Source organism: Salmo trutta, chromosome 25 (assembly GCF_901001165.1).
Source record: "Salmo trutta chromosome 25, fSalTru1.1, whole genome shotgun sequence".
Lineage (NCBI taxonomy): Eukaryota > Metazoa > Chordata > Actinopteri > Salmoniformes > Salmonidae > Salmo > Salmo trutta.
The window spans coordinates 26,331,331-26,349,226 of record NC_042981.1 but is presented as its reverse complement, the minus strand read 5'-3'; the positions used below and the strand labels follow the sequence as shown (position 1 = coordinate 26,349,226).

The 17,896-nt window shown below is 41.3% G+C and overlaps 2 protein-coding genes across 7 annotated transcripts in view; one reads left to right on the top strand and one right to left on the bottom strand.

Annotated features, from left to right (window-relative positions):
• Positions 1 to 104: 104 nt before the first annotated feature.
• LOC115162263 (heat shock 70 kDa protein 4L) overlaps positions 105 to 17,896 on the bottom strand; it is a 44,816-nt gene continuing 27,024 nt past the window's right edge. Inside the window, exons 1-20 of one of the 4 annotated variants that reach the window (XM_029713411.1) lie at positions 10,989 to 11,064; positions 8,380 to 8,437; positions 8,098 to 8,238; positions 7,382 to 7,504; positions 7,133 to 7,232; positions 6,558 to 6,691; positions 6,209 to 6,453; positions 6,029 to 6,105; positions 5,753 to 5,904; positions 5,498 to 5,604; positions 5,216 to 5,349; positions 4,450 to 4,646; positions 4,170 to 4,220; positions 3,257 to 3,331; positions 2,998 to 3,141; positions 2,450 to 2,575; positions 2,216 to 2,323; positions 1,852 to 1,971; positions 1,139 to 1,300; positions 105 to 1,018 (exon numbers count right to left, since the gene is read on the bottom strand). In XM_029713411.1, the coding sequence (XP_029569271.1) occupies positions 836 to 1,018; positions 1,139 to 1,300; positions 1,852 to 1,971; positions 2,216 to 2,323; positions 2,450 to 2,575; positions 2,998 to 3,141; positions 3,257 to 3,331; positions 4,170 to 4,220; positions 4,450 to 4,646; positions 5,216 to 5,349; positions 5,498 to 5,604; positions 5,753 to 5,904; positions 6,029 to 6,105; positions 6,209 to 6,453; positions 6,558 to 6,691; positions 7,133 to 7,232; positions 7,382 to 7,504; positions 8,098 to 8,238; positions 8,380 to 8,437; positions 10,989 to 11,059 (2,508 nt within the window). In that variant the 5' untranslated portion in view covers positions 11,060 to 11,064 and the 3' untranslated portion in view covers positions 105 to 835. Of the gene's footprint in view, positions 1,019 to 1,138; positions 1,301 to 1,851; positions 1,972 to 2,215; positions 2,324 to 2,449; positions 2,576 to 2,997; positions 3,142 to 3,256; positions 3,332 to 4,169; positions 4,221 to 4,449; positions 4,647 to 5,215; positions 5,350 to 5,497; positions 5,605 to 5,752; positions 5,905 to 6,028; positions 6,106 to 6,208; positions 6,454 to 6,557; positions 6,692 to 7,132; positions 7,233 to 7,381; positions 7,505 to 8,097; positions 8,239 to 8,379; positions 8,438 to 9,898; positions 10,309 to 10,988; positions 11,065 to 17,896 lie in introns of those variants that run through there. The other 3 variants (XM_029713409.1, XM_029713413.1, XM_029713412.1) reach the window with 3 other exon arrangements.
• Positions 11,138 to 16,886, top strand: LOC115162266 (charged multivesicular body protein 3). 3 transcript variants are annotated; one of them, XM_029713416.1, is made up of 6 exons: positions 11,138 to 11,564; positions 12,190 to 12,280; positions 13,186 to 13,365; positions 14,833 to 14,954; positions 15,641 to 15,755; positions 15,883 to 16,886. In XM_029713416.1, exons 1-6 carry the CDS (start codon positions 11,520 to 11,522, stop codon positions 16,020 to 16,022), a joined length of 693 nt encoding a protein of 230 aa, XP_029569276.1. In that variant the 5' UTR covers positions 11,138 to 11,519; the 3' UTR covers positions 16,023 to 16,886. The 3 variants fall into 3 exon arrangements, with proteins under 3 accessions (XP_029569276.1, XP_029569277.1, XP_029569278.1); XM_029713417.1 differs by having other exon boundaries at positions 11,142 to 11,564; positions 12,190 to 12,250; positions 15,883 to 16,151; XM_029713418.1 differs by lacking the exon at positions 11,138 to 11,564 and adding an exon at positions 11,664 to 11,683 and having other exon boundaries at positions 12,190 to 12,250; positions 15,883 to 16,151.

The window sequence follows — 17,896 nt, the reverse complement described above, 5'->3', positions numbered from 1 at the left end:
GAGTTTTGTAGCATAATAGTCTTAAATAAGATGAAGATACTTTGAATACACATCTTTAGCACTTTAGTCAATTACATTTCGATCAATAATGAAATAACACAATGTTTGTCTTAAAGACAAAAATAATGCATTTATTACTTGCCGTCTTAAAATCTCATGATTCAAATATGGAAATGGATGAAAACAAGTAAAAGAATAGGCAGCACCTTGCTCTCTTGTCTTGCTACTTGACAGTTGTGGTGTCACCCATTTCAACACTAGGAATGCATCCTGTACACAACTATATGCACTGGCCAGTTTAAATTACTAAAATAATATTTACAGAATCTAGACATACAGACATCTTTTCAAATTAATATATTAAATACAAATATATATAATATGTATTATTGCATACATAGTTTACTAATAGTTTAATCAGCCTTAGCGTTTGTTCAGACAGTAATTCTACTTATGTTCCACTACAAGGTTATGTGCAATAAGAGTCACCTTAGAGATCTGCTTATGGGACTTTTGAAATGCAAACACGTATGGTTTAGAAAAACAATTTTTGGGAGAGCCTGCATTGTTTTAATCTATATCTAATCTTACAGTTAATGACTATATATGGTATTGTCTAACCACTCAAGAAGGAGCGCACCATTGTAACATACAAGGGAAAGTCTAAAAAGGTAAAAAACAAACAGGGGGACTCTAAATACAAATGCACAAAACAGCCTGCTGAGTGGTGGTGGACATGGAAAAATGGTCCCTTGATATACTATGTATGTTTGGGTAGACCTGCTCTGATGGGAGCTAGAGTGATGGCAGCAGAGCTTGTTTGGCAGAGAGGGGCTCAGTCAATCTCCATCTCTCCTGAGGGAGGCTTTGTCTGGTTGCTTCCCTTTGCCTCTCCCTTCCCGTCAGCTCCTTGCCTTGGGCCGTTATGGGCCCCGTTGCTCTTGTAGTTCTCCTCTGACACATCCTCTGCTTTGGGCTTCGGCCGGTTGACCACTGGGTTGCATACTTCATCCAGTTCCTAAAGTATAGGTATATGTGGAAGATAGGAACATGCAGTATTATTAAAACGATAAGTAACTGGTGACGATGTGCCAATAGCATGTCATATGGTTGAATCATACCCTCTTATCACACACACCTGTATTTTGGAAATGATGTCTGCTACTTTGACTACTGGGTCCTGGGCGATGGTGAGCTGGCTCTGGGCGTTCATCTTGCTGTTCATCCAGCCCATGCTTTCATTTACACACTTCTCCACGTTGCTCATCTCCTCAGCATTCAGATGCTGGTAACGTTCATCCTGAGTGTAGACAGGAAACAAAACAATTAGAGCTAGAACACCTTTATCTCATTACGTAAATTACCTCATCTATGCCCTCACAAAATAATGAATTCATCTAAATTTCACAGATCGTTTATTACATATTAAGTCCTAGAACAGATAGTGTCACAATTGCTCATAAAATTACTATGACATTGACCTAACCAGGTTTGAAAAGTGAGTACAGGCCACAGACGACTGATGAAACTAAACAAGAAAAATGGAGTGTATTGAATATGGAAAAGGTAATACAGGGAAAGTAATTAGCACAATCCCAACAGAGCAGTGGTGTAGTAGTTCACAGAGAAAAGGGGCATTGTAAATGGTCTCAGCATCATGTCACTGCATCTCACACTGAGCTTTAGTGATTGGTGGTTCAATCATAGAAATAGAACGGGTTCAATGTTTCTAAAGTAGGAGATAACAAGCACGCAATAACATGATAATGCCTTTTCTGACATCAGTGCAATCCAAAAAATCTCAAAGATGCTCAAGGATGAAAGGATGCTGAAAAGTATTCCAGTTTTTACCTTCTGTTTGTAAAGCTCCACAGCCTTCAAATAGAGTTGGATCTTCTTGCCCATTTCTTCAAATGCTCTCGGCCTGTCCTCCTGCTCCCTGTGCCTGTCCTGAATGGGCTGGCCAAACCTCTGGAAAATGACATCAGTCAAATCACATCAGTCAAGTCACAAAAAAAAATGCTGAGTCACGTACCCAAACCTTCAAACAGAGGTTAATGTTTTCAAATGGAGATGACACTGTTCACCTAAATGCCCCAAAAAACATTTGTTTATTACTCACGTATCTTGCTCCTGATTTCAGAACTGCCATAATAGCAGATGGGTGCAGGCAGAGGCTGGATATAAAAGTCCTTTATGCTAAATGAACACTAACCTTGAGATCTTCCAGCTTGTCCACATAGACCTGTTTGTCTTGGTCCTCTCCCTCCTCATAAAGCCAGTTCTCTGTGTCTTCGAGCATCATTGTCAGACGATTACTGTCCTTTTTGGAAGGTGAGAAAGGCCAAAACAGGTATCAGCAAACACATGATGTATTGCAAAGACTTGTTCTTTGTTCAATGTGGCAATATTTATTAGTTGAAAGGAATATGTTAATCTAGGTTCTTACCTCTTCAGTAGTGTACTTCTCATAGATGCCACACAGTTTGTCCCGCAGGTCGTACACATATTCCTCCACAGCATTCTTAGCATCATTCCTCTCTTTCTCCAGCTTGTCCTGGATGATCATCTGGCTCTGAAGTACAGAGAGAGAAAAGGAGGGAGCGACAGAGGGAGGCACTGAGAGCCAAAATCAGCCTTCCGCCTCCTCTAATACCCTCTCTCAGGCGGCTCAATGGAATCCAGCCACACAAAAATCTATGACACAGTGAGGTACATCATCTGCCACAGTTTTGTAGAAGTGTACAACATAGGTCACTCATGAATGAGACAACTAATGCAGAACTTGCCATTACATTTCCAAAGGTGGTTCAGCTTCTTAACCTTCATACAGAAACCCTTCCTACTCATGTTTTATGTCCTTGAACTAAACAAGGCAGGTAAGTTTTACTTTACAATAAGCTTTCCTTAGGGTCAAAGTTTTTCCCCCAGTCGAAGCGACCAGCATTACAACGAGAATATGACTCAGCTGCTGGGGAGGCCTTAAGAGTGACTCACCTCATACTCCACAAAGTCATTGAGGACCCCCCTGTCCAGCTGTCTGATGATGTTGGCCAGGACGGGAAGGTCAGTGCTTTTCACTTTGACTTTGGGCTTGCTTCCCCCTGCTGCTGGGTCCTGCTTCTCACCAGTGACTCTCTCCTTTGTTGGGAGATTAAACAAATAAATCAGTTCCAACACTTATATTGATTCTCAGTGTTTCACAAGACATAAAAGTTTAAGTGTAATTATAGTTTCTTATTATGAATGTATTCACCTTACTGCAGGAACTGGCATCCTCATTCTGCTGGTCCCCCTGGCCTTGACTCTCCTGGTCCACCTGCATTTTAGTCTGAGACAGTAGGACACTCTCACAGCAACATCACCTGAATCTTACAATCAACGCTTGGCTGCTCTCCTTACAGTAGGTTTGACTCATGGACCACCTTAGTAGTGGAATTCACTATGTTACACCTATGTCTATCTAAACCAGCTTACTTCAAGCTGCACACACCTCCTGTTAAAGTAACTGTGCAATGTTTCCAGATTTCTATGAAAAATGACCTATAATTAATTACAATATGAGTGAAATAGTTTTCCTTCCAAAATATGGTAATTAAGTCAGTTAAACAGCTGATTTTCTGTGTTGGAATGGTGTGTTTGAGATACAAGTTTTAGGTGGAGTTTGTGTTTTTTTTCTCCAATTTATGCTTTGGCCACAAATACGAGTCAACAACGTTATTTGGGTATGAGTTAACAGAATATGATTTTCACTGGACAGTTGCTTTAATCTAATCAAAATATCTACTGTTCAGAGATGCCAATTAGAATGTTATGATCTGTATGAGTAACACATTCAAATACACTGACATATTGATAATATCAAAGGAGTGGAGGATGATTTTTTATAGCAGACACAGGTACAGCACAGCCTGTGAAGGATAGAGCTATGAAGATGTGGAAAGTATATTAATCTTAATAGCTATTCCACTGGCTTCATGTATCCTCTGGCGTCACACACTGCCAAGCCTGGTTATACAAACACACCCGTTCTCTCAGGCTCAATGTGATGAACCTTAGTGAGACCAGTGCTCCACAGATGAGACCATCATTGGACTTCACCTCGCAGAGGTTGAAGTGGAGTATGAAAAGGGATTGGAGTGAGGGCTAATCACACAGTGACCACAAACCTCCTCCATATAGTTAAAGGTGTCATCTTCAATGAGAGGAAAAGGGTGCAGCTTCAAGAGCCAGGAATAGAGAGAAAATGGGCTTGAGTGAGAATAATCACAGAGAGAAAGACATGAAGTCATATCAGTGCTTTAAGTCTTAGACCTAAGACATTCAAATGGGAAGATTAAACAACAGCTTCTTTGTCGCTCTGAAATCTTAAAATAGTGTGAAGTGGCTGAATAACAAACTTCACAAATGTGAAATTCAGGTGAATCTTCTCACTCCTATCTCTCTTACCTGGTCCTCTGGCCTTCCTTCATTCTGCACAGTGGGTTCCATGTCCATCTGAACATCCTCTCCTTCACCCTTCTGCTTCTCGATCAAGGAGGCACTGGAAACACTGAAGATGCCATGCACGTTGATGCGCACTTTGGCCTTCACTTTGGAGCTCTCTCCATCAGGCTGGGGAACCACATTCTGAACAGAAAAACGCCCTGAGAAAGCAAGAGAGAAAGGGATGGAGGGAGAGAGACGTTCAAATGTCACACCTGATGGAGTCACAGGAAATGAAACAAACACACTGGAGAATTGACATGCCCATCAGAGACAGGGGAAAGAGGATGAGGTCTGACTAGCTAGTAATTGCACTTCTTTCAAACTGAAATCCCATCTGCGACTCCCCCTTATAATGCGCACACTCACACACACAGCTCGGCTCTGTAAATGACTCCTGTGACTCATAGGGACGCAGTGTTCCATGGGAGATTAAGCCTGAGTCCTAATTACCAGCCAGGTGGGAGACCCTCACTATAGGGTTTAAATGTTCATCATCAGGCTGGCCACCAGGGAACACTTGCAGATGGCCATTACAGACATATAGGAGCTGAATTCCATAGAGCACACTGCTCTGTCTTGTAAGGGGATCTCAAGGCAGAATAGCAAAGTGCCATCCGGGTGTTACAGCTAAATATTTTATGTTCAGTGAGACCACCTTCCAATTCCTTGAACAGGTACATTAAAGATGGAAGAACTTCAGAGGCCTGAGTTGAATAAGCAGGTGTACCTATCCTGATGTCCGGGTAAGGCAGCTCCTGTGGGAGGCTGTAGAATGCTTCCAAGTCAAAGGGCTCCTTCTTGTGGAAGGTAATGACTTTGGAGAAGGGTGCTGCATGGTTCTTACTGTACACCTCACATTCTCTGTAGAACAGACAGTGGTGTTGAATGAGGTCAAGACAAACACAGAGGGAAACACTGAGTTGTAATGTCTGCTCATCTTACTATAAACAACACTGTACCTACAGATGCATGTTTCTTTCTATAGAGCCAGCTGAGTAGGTGCCCTTACCCAACTCCATCTTCTGTGGGGGACTTCCAACGCAGGGTGATGGGAAAGGGAACCACATCAGTGATAGAGAATTCACGCACCTTAAACGCTGGGGACATAATTGCACACTACACACATACATACATAAACAAACACACACCCAAACAAGGACACAAACGCAAACACACAATCACTTTGTTACACACTGAATATTACAGAAAATCATATACAATTGATGGCTGAAGTTTCCATCTCTGTAAGAGGATAGAGGAGTACCTGAAGAGCACAGCCCCGCGCCACAGCCTCATCTGCATTGAGTGTGGTGCTGACATCTTTGCCAAAGAACTTGGAGATCCTCTCTTTAATGGAAGGGATCCTAGTGGCTCCTCCTACCACCTCCACGGCATAGATCTCATCCCGGCTCAGCTCTGACACAAAACACAAACACACAGAGAGGGTAAAATAATACATGTTCTGGTTACTGTTGAATTATCATTTACTGTCACCACTGATGTTTACTAAATCAAATTCCATTTGATAAAAATGACATACTTGATTGTTCCATAACTGCTTTCAATGGTGCCTCTACTCTCATCAAAAAGGGTGCACACAGTTCTTCAAATTGGACTCTGAAAATTAAAAGGAAGGGGAAAAGTGGAATTATCATTAATGAATATAAATCTCTAAGACTATAGGAAGCTAAACGAAGGGGTCACAAATCGATATGTGTACCTGTTCATCTTTCCTGTCACATCAATGTCATTCATGAAGCACTCGATGTTAATGGGAAGGTCAGAGCAGTTGGCGCTCATCAACTTCTTCAGTTTCTCACATTCCTGAGACAGCCGCAGAATAGCCCTGGGGTTCTCCCTCACGTTGAGCTTGTACCTTGCCTTGAATTCCTCGCAGAAGTTATCCACAAGTGCCTCATCAAAGTTACGCCCACCCAGGTAGGGGTCAAAGGCTGTTGCCAGGACCTGGTTAATTGGCCAGACAGTTAGGGGTTAAATATGGAAGAAATAATGAAAAAGAAGGGTGAAAAATAGTGATAGGCTTCAGTACTTTAGGAAGAAAAATCCACCTTGAGTTTGCCTTTGTTGAAGGCTGATATGGAGACCTGGAATGATGAATGTCCCAGGTCCACGAACACCACGTTGCGTGGCTTCTCTTCTGGGGTGGGCAGGTCCTGTTTGTAGATCCCATAGGCCAGGGCCACTGCCATTTAGAAACAACAATATGAGACACTCTAATGAATAACACTACACTACACCACTGCAGGAATAAGAGCATCTTAGTGGATGGAAAGGAATATAAGTAATGTATGTGTTATAAAGTCATTCTGGTCCCCTCAACCTAATATCACAAAATATGATTATATGTTTGTGTAGCTTAAAGGCCTATACATTGTAGCTTAAAGGCCTACACAGACCTACACATCCGACAAGGGGCTTCTCAAATGCCCTCTGTGAATATCAGTGCCTGCTGATTAAGGGGACAAAACGAAGACTTGCAAAACTGCAGTCTCTAGGGAATCCCAGCCTATTTTGGGATAATGATATTCCCTAATCAAATAAAAGTTGTGAAACAATTAAATACACATTAATGCTTTAGACAACTAGAATCAATAAATCTAAAGACACTGTGGGAATCACTGACCTGCCGTGGTGTCATTGATCAGACGTAGACAGTTCAACCCTGCAATTTGGGTGGCATCCATCACAGACCTCCTCTCTGCATCGGTGAAAAAACTTGGGACCTATGAAACAAAACTCTTGTTAGAAAAGAAATAGGATGGAAATGTTTGTCTGGTTAGTTTCATGGTATATTCACATGTGCAGTAGCTATATTGTTATTATGTTGACTAGTTCCATTTTCAGTGTATTGCAATATATTGTTGTAACTCACAGAGATCACACAGTCCACAACTGGCTTCTTGAGGGCGCTCTCTGAAGTTTCCTTCAGCTTGGTCAGCAGCATTGCTGTTACCTGCTCAATTGTGAATACTTTGTCCTCATCCAGGTAACGCACCTATGAATGGGACACAGTTTTAATTTAGGCCATTTAGACCAGTGGTTCCCAAACTGTGGGGTCGGCAGGGGATGTGCGGGGGTCCCCCTCCCCCCCCAAATAATAATAATAATTCACTCAGTCTGGCTTTTAACTTACTTTTGAAAGATGTAATAATAGAATTCACAAGGTGCAATTTCGAAATTGGGTAGTGCATCATCAGTTTTCCTCTTGTCATGTCAGTCATTACATACCATAGAGTGCTATTTAGAACTTCTCAGAAATGTACAGATCAACTAGCCCATGTCGGCTTATGTTTCTTAGCTACGTTTTCCAGCCCATAGATTTTATGGTGATGTTTGAGTCACTCAATATCGCATGAATACACATTACACATGGCAAAATGTATAGAACTGCAAGAAAAGTAGCTTTAAAACTGCTAAATTATCTTCTTTGTAGGTCAAATACAGTAGAAAATACAAACAATTGAGCAAAGTAACAATGGTACTGTACATAGTGATAATGGACCATTGGGTGATGGAGCTAAAGCGAACACAATATAAATGGAGTGCAGTGAAAAGGGAACAGAGTGGAAATGTGTACAGTGGTGTTACCTTGATTCCAGTGTTGCCACTGGCCAGCTTGTGTAAGCTGTAAGGCAACTTGGGTTTCTCCCCCTGGACATATGGGTCATCGAACACTCTGCCATGGAACTTCTTGAAGCCATGGACTGTGTTTTTGAAGTTTGTTATAATCTGAAATAAAACGTTGTTTTTTTTACTTACATGTTGATTTGATCCTGACCAATTTGATAATTTCCCCAAAAGTATTTATCTGCACAATTACATTTGCACAGTACCAGTACTATAACATCTATTCTCATTTGATTATCTTACTTGACCCTTGGCTGCATTTCCAATGGTGCGGTTTTTGGAGGCCAGAGACACCCAAGCCCTGGGGAACCAAAACAAATAAATACATACAAAATATGCTATAGGCCTAATGGTTGATGGTAGGCTACAAGATAGATTGACATAGAAAGAAGAATACCAGTTTAGAACGATGGAGGGTGAAAATCTGCAGATTATTTAGGGAATTTCACAAGGGAGTCTGTGAAAGTATTATGAATTAGGGCAGTAAAATAGAACAGTTCACCTTCAAATATTTAAAATAGTAGCCTGTTCTCTGGGCAGCCGAACGAGTAGAGCAAAGACCGTGCGTAAAGTAGAGGATACCGCACATGCGCAGAAGCTACAGACCTTTTCGGAAGAGGATTCCGAAGAATTCGTGCTCGTTAATAATATCACTTTCTTAACTAATTTAACTGATACACTTCCGGCATCAGCTCATTGTGTTGCTGACAACGAGTGATCCAGGTTTTTCTATGCATAGAAAAAGATGTCTGCAGTTGCTCTGATGTCATTTTAGTTATTTGGAAATTGTAGTTATTTGCAAGAGCAGGCTGAAATAAAACCCAGGTCATTACATTCCCTCTCACTGAGAGTATTGGTGCACCTTGCACCGTAGCATGTTAGGAGGAGCAGGGGTAATCTTGCAGTTTTGAGAGGAATTAGTGTCAACTAAACTTTAGGCCGTAAGGCTCCATGTGAATACCCATGTATTCACAGTCACCTCTTTCAATGTCATAACGTGTGTATGATAGTTACATTCACATTGGCTGCTTGTAAGCCTATCTAGAGCCTATATTTATCTTTGTTCAAATGATTCTGTCCACATGGGAATTTGTCGTACTCTAAGTCTGAGAGCAAAAATGTACCACAACAGTCAAGTCCCAGCAAATGCAATGATGACCGCAAGAAATAAAATGCGATATAGCCTACATTTTGTTGACACTCAATGCATGGGCCTGCTTTGAAAAACCCCCCCACAACATATCTTATTTCAAAAATAGAGTAATGTGAACATATTCATTAAAAAAACGATATGACATGAGATATAGAAAGAAATCACCAACAACATTCTAATACTGAACATTTTGGTCATATTTGGGCGTAGGCTATCGCCAAGCCTTAAAAATCATGTCTCAGAACAGGATAGGATAGAAAAGTGTAAGATAAGACCAAAAATGCCACATACGTATACGACTGCAATTATTAAGTAATTTGGTAAAATTAACATGTAACAAAGACTTCTGAGCATGGAGACGTCGTTATAACGTTGTAATACGCAAAGCTGAAAATATACCAATCAATAGGATACGCATGTACATGGAAGAAAAAATACTATCCAATGTAATGTCATTCAATGTAATGTCATGTAAGATATTCATAATTACACATGAAACATCCATCGTGGAAGCATTTGATCACTACGCCATCAGGTAGGCTACAGCGCGCATCCAGTCGCAAACATTGCGCACAGTCACATTCTATATAGTGTCAATGATATACTTACGGCGTACATCTGTCACTGTATTCATTGGCAATGGTTTCAATGCCGCCGCTTCTGGCAACAGCGATGTAACAATTTTGGAAACCCACATCAATACCTACTACTGACATAATGAACGTAGCTGTTAGCTTGAGCTATTCTACGTAACGACTGCCACTTGACACCTTTCCGAAGAGAAAAATAAAATACCCCACTATGCTTGACTGTAGGCTATTTTAAATTATGCCTTTCGTTTTCAGCATCTATTTTAGCGTTCGTTTACACAGTGCTCACTGAATTACTACCTGTTATGTAAAACAAACTGTTTATAGTCAACTCATTCAACCTAATCCCAGTGAGCCAGGATGTCCACAGGATTCTCTCAGCCTCTATATGGCTACAGTACCATCCGGCAATCCAAGCAAACATGCGCAATTGTAAAGATCAGTCTGGAATGCCTTTAAAACCCGCCCTCTGCTATCTGTTATTGGTTAAAAGTCACCAAAGGTGTATTTGATTGGTGCGACAGACCATATGAGAGAAAAATCTAGAAGTCCTTGAAAGGGAACCTGCCTTTACGTCATGAGTGACAGTGTAGGGCATGGTCTGCTAGTGTAGGGATAAGTGGATTTGCCACGAGAAGCAATCCTGACAGGCAAAATGCTATAAAAACAACAAGTTATATTGACCTCTGTAATACCCTTTTTTGCAGACCACTGGATATACACTAACTGTACAAAACATTATGAACACATTCCTAATATTGAGTTGCACACCCCCCATTGACACTCCACATACAAAGGAATCACAGGCCTAGTGTCATGTCACCATGATACAGATATGTAAGCCTAGGCATACCTCAATGTTGATACATACCAAAGCCAAAAGTATTACTGAGAGGCTGTAAACGAATCGCTCAACGCTCAAGAACCCTGTACTGTACTGGAATTGAACAGGTGCAGCTCAAGGTATGGAGCTGATACCAAAGAGTCAGAGTGCAGTATTTCCAAATATCTTCAATGTCTTCCTTTAGTTATAGCCTACAATTCTAGGTTTCAGGGGACCTAACCACAATACAACACAGGTGAGCTGAATCTTCACTCATATGACCTACTTGGATTCAACGCTGTTCAGCGGCCATGGTGCTGAATCTGTGATCAGTCCTTTGTTTTGGTTGACGTTCATCGTGTAGCTAGCTGTCCATGGTGCTGAACGTTTATGAGCCATGTAGACATTCCCACAGGCTAGTTATTAGGCTATGTGTTCCTGCGGTTTCTACAATTTAAGTGGCCAGGTAGCCTTCCACTGCATTGTGTTGGATCCAAAACACATTACATTTGCTAGGCCTATCTCTGATGTCATGCTTTGGGTCTATTGGTTAAAGTATATTGACAACCTTATCATTTGGAAATATTGAATGCGTTCGATACATTTTAGCATTAGTTTGCATTTAGCACTGCATAGTTTCAGTCATTTAGATTCAAGGAAAAAATACAGGAAAAGAAGGTTGCGTGCACGTATTGGAACGTGGCCTGTGAGGCGAAGTGGCGTAGCTTGGAATCAGGAAGTGGTTGAAGGTGTATGACACTTTTTCTGTGTTTTTATCAGTTTAGCTAAATTAGTTAACGTTTACGTTGTAATCAACATGGGTCTGTTCGGGAAAACACACGATAAACCACCGAAAGACCTGGTAAGTAAAGGTTTCTGGTGAGGGGCGACGAGCATGCGAGCTAGCCAGCTATCAGCGAGCTAGTTTAGGACAGCTAGCCAAACAATGCATTCGAAGTTAGCCAGCTCTGGATATTTATGGTATGGCGACGGTGTTGCGTTTATTGAATAACTCTTCTCAGTCGTATTTCAACTTGAATGGAATAACGTTGTGTTTTAAAGTAGCTAATGCAACGTTAGCTAGCTAGATAACGTTAACGAGCTGGCTCCATAACGTTAGCTAGGCAACTGTTGCTGAGCTAGCTAACGTTAGCATTTCAGTTTGATTGTTAGCTAGCTAACTTGCTAGCTAAGTGCTTGCTACTTGGATTGAAAGAATGTGTAGCGTATCTTTACAAACTTTATTCCCGAAAATGCTATGGCTAGCCATACAGATAACGTTAAAGTACATGCTAGCAGCAGGTAGCAGTCAGCACCATCTTCGGATGTAAACAAACCAACAATCTAAAGCACGTTTTCATGGTTCTGTCTCAAATGCACTGTGTTTACACGACATTTCCTTTAACCTTTACAGTGAATAGCACAGTTAATGTCATATTTTACCTTTTTTTTTGTTTACGCTTAATTCACTTTTTCTATCATTTAAGGTAAATGAATGGTCACTCAAAATCAGGAAGGAGATGAGAGTGATTGACAGACAAATTCGAGGTGAGAAGAAGAGCTTCAAGGCTATTTTATGTGAGGTCCAGTGCAACTTTGATTTGTTACTCTAAGAACGTCAGAGAGCAAATCATTTTCAATACACTAAAACAACATAAACAGAAAGTAGGGTGTCCAATCAAAATCTCATATTTTCACTAATGGGTAAAATACTGTTAAACCAATGGGCCAAACCTCATGTCTATCAAAATCCATTCAAAAGTTATTGGAGTTTTTACCCTTGTAGGATGGCCAAAATTAGGGTGACTAAATCAACGGAGTGCACAGCTTCGTGTCAGTTATAGGCTGGATGCTGTGCAAGAATGAAGGCTCACTTTCAGGTTGAACTCGTCATTTTTCTTCTCAAATCCGCAGGACATAAAACATATGGAGATAAGATAGATATCGATTTTGAGACATAGTATTTTCAGATTTTAGTATACACTTTTCAGTGCGATATTTTCCTGTTCTTTTTCAAAGATTTATCATCAAAAAAAGCATATTTTTGTGAAATATCAATGGAACACTGAACATACCATTTTTTTTTTCAAACAAGTTGAAAAGCCTTTTACATTTAATCCAGCTCGTGTCATGCTACTTTTTCTTTTTGCCACCTGCGGAAATGACTTTGAAGACGACCACCACAATGTAAAATCCTCAAAAGTTTCTGCGAGAAAGCTGCACCGCTCTGTCAACAGTTTTTGGGTATACTACTGTTAATGAAATGTGAGACAAAGACCCCATTGAACGATTCAGAACATGAATAATAATATTTGTCTTGGTAATATGTATTTTATAACATAAGGAAGTGAAATTTCATCACCAATGCGCGTTTGGCAGACAACCTACACAAATGAAAGCTGCTGTCAAACTTACGTTATACATTACAGTTTGTTATATTACATTATTTAGCAGTTTCTCATTGTTCCTCTCTTGTATCTCAGACATTCAGAGGGAGGAGGAGAAGGTAAAGAGATCCATTAAAGATGCTGCTAAAAAGGGACACCGGGACGTGTGTGTGGTTCTTGCAAAAGAGATGATCCAGTCGAAGCGTGCAGTCAGCAAACTTTATGCTTCCAAAGCCCAAATGAACTCTGTACTACTCAGCATGAAGAACCAGCTTTGTGAGTGTTAAAGCAACTGATGTAGTGCCACCAGATACAATATACACTATATATATAAAAGTATGTGGACACCCCTTAAAATTAGTGGATTAGGCTATTTCAGCCACACCCATTGCTGACTGGTGTATAAAATTGAGGACACAGACATGCAATCTCCATAGGTAAACATTGATAGTAGAATGGCCCGTACTGAAGAGCTCTGTGACTTTAGATGTGGCACTGTCATAGGATTATACCTTTCCAACAAGTCAGCTTGTTAAATTTCTGCCCTGCTAGAGCTGCCCCGGTCAACTGTAAGTGCTGTTATTGTGAAGTGGAAACGTCTAGGAGCAACAACGGTTCAGCCGCAAAGTGGTAGGCCACACAAGCTCACAGAATGGGACCCGCGAGTGCTGAAGCGCATAGGGTGTAAAAATGTCCTTGGTTGCAACACTCACTACTGAGTTCCAAACTGCCTCTGGAATCAACGTCGGCACAATAACTATTTGTCGGGAGCTTCATGAAATGGGTTTCCATGGCCGAGCAGCCGCACACTAGCCTAAGATCACCATGCGCAATGCCAAGTGTCGGCTGGAGTGTTGTAAAGCTCGCCACCATTGGACTCCGGAGCAGTGGAAACGTGTTCTCTGGAGTAATAAGTCACGCATCACCATCAGGCAGTCCAAAGGACTAATCTCGGTTTGGCAGATGCCAGGAGAATGCTACCTGCCCCAGTGCATAGTGCAACTGTAAAGTTTGGTGAAAGAGGAATAATGATCTGGGGCTGTTTTTCATGGTTTGAGCTAGGTTCCTTAGTTCCAGTAAAGGGAAGTCTTAACGCTACAGCATACAATGATATTCTAGACGATTCTGTGCTTCCAACTTTGTGGCAACAGTTTGCGGACTGCCCTTTCCTGTTTCCGCATGACAATGCCCCCATGCACAAAGCGAGGTCCATACAGAAGTGGTTTGTCGAGATCGGTGTGGAAGAACTTGACTGGCCTGCACAGAGCCCTGACCTCAACTCCATCGAACACCTTTGTGATGAATTGGAATGCCGACTTCGAGCAAGGCCTAATCGGCCAACATGAGTGTCCGACCTCACTAATTATCTTGTGGCTGATTGGAAGCAAGTCCCTGTAGCAATGTTCCAACATCTACTGTAAATCCTTCCCAGAAGAGTGGAGGAGATTATAGCAGCAAAGGGGGGACCAACTTCATATTAATGCCCATGATTTTGTAATGAGATGTTTGCCGAGCAGGTGTCCACATACTTTTGGCCATGTGTATCTTGAAAATACTCAGGATAAGTTCAGTTGATGATAAATTAATAGAAACGCATCGTAACTCTGTAAGCTAGTAGGATCCTAAGTTTTTCCTGGTCAGGCCAAGTTATGTCCGTAATATGAATATGTACTTTACATGTCATGCTACAGTACACATCCCAATTGGAAGGGGCTGTGTGTGACTCTGCTGTTATTTTTTCAGCCGTATTGCGTGTAGCTGGGGCCCTTCAGAAGAGCACAGAGGTCATGAAAGCCATGCAGAGCTTAGTAAAGATCCCAGAGATCCAGGGCACCATGAGGGAGCTGTCTAAGGAGATGATGAAGGTCAGTCGCATATCTGCTGACTCACTGTGGCCACTTTGTGTCTGTTAGGAGCATAAATCTATCACTGCTCATGTCCGTTTCTCTATGTGTCTAGCTGACTCAGGGAAGCCGTCCAGTTTTTTTAACCACTGCCAAATATTTTTTTTTAAATAATCTTTTTATCCCTTTTTCTCCCCAATTTTGTGGTATCCAATTGGTAGTTAGTCTTGTCCCATCGCTGCAACTCCTGTACAGACTCGGGAGAGGCGAAGATCGAGAGCCATGGGTCCTCCGAAACACGACCCAGCCAAGCCGCACTGCTTCTTGACACACTGCTCACTTAACCCGGAAGCCAGCCGCACCAATGTGTCGGAGGAAACACCGTACAACTGCCGACTGTGTCGGGGTGCATGGGCCAGGCCTGCCACAGGAGTCGCTAGAGCGCGATGGGACAAGGACATCTCTGCCGGCCTAAACCTCCCCGAACCCGGATGACGCTGGGCCAATTGTGCGTCGCCTCATGGGTCTCCCGAACCCGGATCTGTAGCGAAGCCTCAAGCGCTGCAGTGCCTTAGACCGCTGCACCACTCGGGAGGCCCCAAAGCTACAAACATAAACTATGTTTGAATATATGTTGAAGAAAAACAATGTTTAAATGAGTAAATACTGTTTGAGTATTGATTACTTATGTTGTGAGTGTCCCACAGGCTGGTATCATAGAGGAGATGCTGGAGGATACCTTTGAAAGCATGGAGGATGACGATGAGATGGAGGAGGCAGCAGAGGCGGAAGTTGATAAGATCCTCTTTGAGATCACAGCAGGTAAAGATAGTCCCTCTGGTAATCAAGCTTGTCTCAAAGTTGTTTGTGACTGTATATTATCGCCTGTCTGGCGAGGATAAAAAAGACTATTATACATGCTGACCCCTGGTGGTTTGTTCCATATCAGGTGCCCTTGGCAAAGCGCCCAGCAAAGTCACAGACGCCCTGCCTGAAATGGAGCCTCCTGCCGCAGCTGCAGCCTCAGAGGATGAGTCGGAGGAGGACATTGAGGAGATGCATTCTAGACTGGCAGCCTTAAGGAGCTAAGATTGACCTCTTGACCTCTTTTTGTCCCCTTAAAGTTATTTTGCCTGCCTAAGGATGTACAAGGTAAATTTCGGTGTATGGTTTACCCAGGGTTTTCTCAACCACATTTTGTCTCTTTCTTTCACATAGTTATTTTGGATTACCTTTTGGCTATGAACTTTTCAATGCTTAGGGCTAAATAACACATCAGATCTGTTCTTAATGAAAAGGGGATATTATGATTTTACATGTTAACTGGGTAAGCTCAGAAATCACTCAATGTGTGGTGTGTCTGTACACCCAACATTTAATAAAGATGTATGAATCTCAAGATAGCTGAAAGTAAGAAGGACCCATCTGTATCTTAAGTGCTGAGTGTGGTCTGACTCTTTTGGTCTTGTATTTGGGGAAGTCGAGGCTTCATTCTCCAATTGGGTGGATTAACTAGAGACTTACTCTGAGCCGGTCACTGACATATCTAATCTGTAATGGAAACGTCTTGCTCTACATTGAGAAATGAAATGAGTGACTCATCACATTGAAGTGTTCATGAAACTTGAATCCATCACTACTCTGATCTAGTTCCAAATTGAATACAGTATTACATTTTAATACGATATTTCATTCACTTTCAGCATTAGAAACACTAGAACTAAAAAGCAAACTTATTTCCATAGTTTGTCTCTGTACAGTACATATGTATCTATATTATGTTGTCTTATATAAAGTTGTTTGGAGGGGTAAAGAATGCACAGAAATTGACTAACATATTTTTTACATTGAGATCCAGCTTCTTTAACTGCATATTGTTGGCCTCAAAGTCCTAATAATTTGTTGTGCTTATTCAGTAAAAAATAAAAATGATTGGTTAGTTTTGTTTCAGACCCTGTGTGTTATGGGATGTTTTTTCTGTGTGCAGGAAATTATGGAAATGAACATAGTCCATTTTACTGTTGTCTGGCCTCTCCATAATTGAATGTGACCTGAAAGATAAGGACAATAGAGGAGTAATGTGTGTCTGTTTTGTAGGTCACTACTTTTATTGCTTATTTTATGGGGAAGAGCAACATCTGTGAAAACATTCAGGTGTGAGATTGTTTTCTCTTGGGTGCTTTTCCCTTGGTTTCTAATATGGACAAAGGGATTATTTTTCTACCAGCCACAGCCCTCCCTCAGCAGCCTTTGTGTAATGTAACCAAACCCTATCTCTGTCCTCTGACTGTTGATATGTAGGTTACCAGTCAAAAAAAGGACTGTAGCTGTCAATTATGTTTTAGGGAAAACTCCCAAGATTACAAGCATCAACTAATGGCAGATGATTATAATAAGTGTTTTATTGTTTCTGAAACTGAGCAGTTACAGGTGTTTGTCATACACTTACAACATGTTTAATCCAGACTACCTGGCCTGCTCACCTGGTTGTTTTTAGTTCCAGTTTCTCTGCAATAGGCTTATTAACCGAGGTGATATTGGTGATTTAATTATTACAACCTAACAATCTTCGTACTTAATCACCATTTAAAACATTCATTATACACTGACCAAAAATATAAATGCAACATGTAACTACTTCAAATATTTTACTGAGTTACAGTTCATATAAGGAAATAAGTAAATTGAAAAATTCATTAGGCCCTAATCTATGGATTTCACATGACTAGGAATACAGATGCATCTGTTGGTCACAGATACCTTAAAAAAAAGGTACCACCATTTGCCTCATGCAGCACGACATCTCCTTCGCATAGAGTTGATCAAGCTGTGGAATGTTGTCCCACTCCTCTTCAATGGCTGTGCGAAGTTGCTGTATATTGGCGGGAACTGGAACACGCTGTCGTACACAATGATCCAGAGCATCCCAAACATGCTCATTGGGTGGCATGTCTGGTGAGTAT

Excerpts from the sequence above, each read along its gene's own strand:
- LOC115162266 (XM_029713416.1), top strand. The coding sequence starts at position 11,520 with ATGGGTCTGTTCGGGAAAACACACGATAAACCACCGAAAGACCTG. Across the intron at positions 11,565-12,189 it reads ATAAACCACCGAAAGACCTG|GTAAATGAATGGTCACTCAA; the intron begins GTAAGTAAAGGT and ends CTATCATTTAAG. Across the intron at positions 12,281-13,185 it reads GAGCTTCAAGGCTATTTTAT|ACATTCAGAGGGAGGAGGAG; the intron begins GTGAGGTCCAGT and ends CTTGTATCTCAG.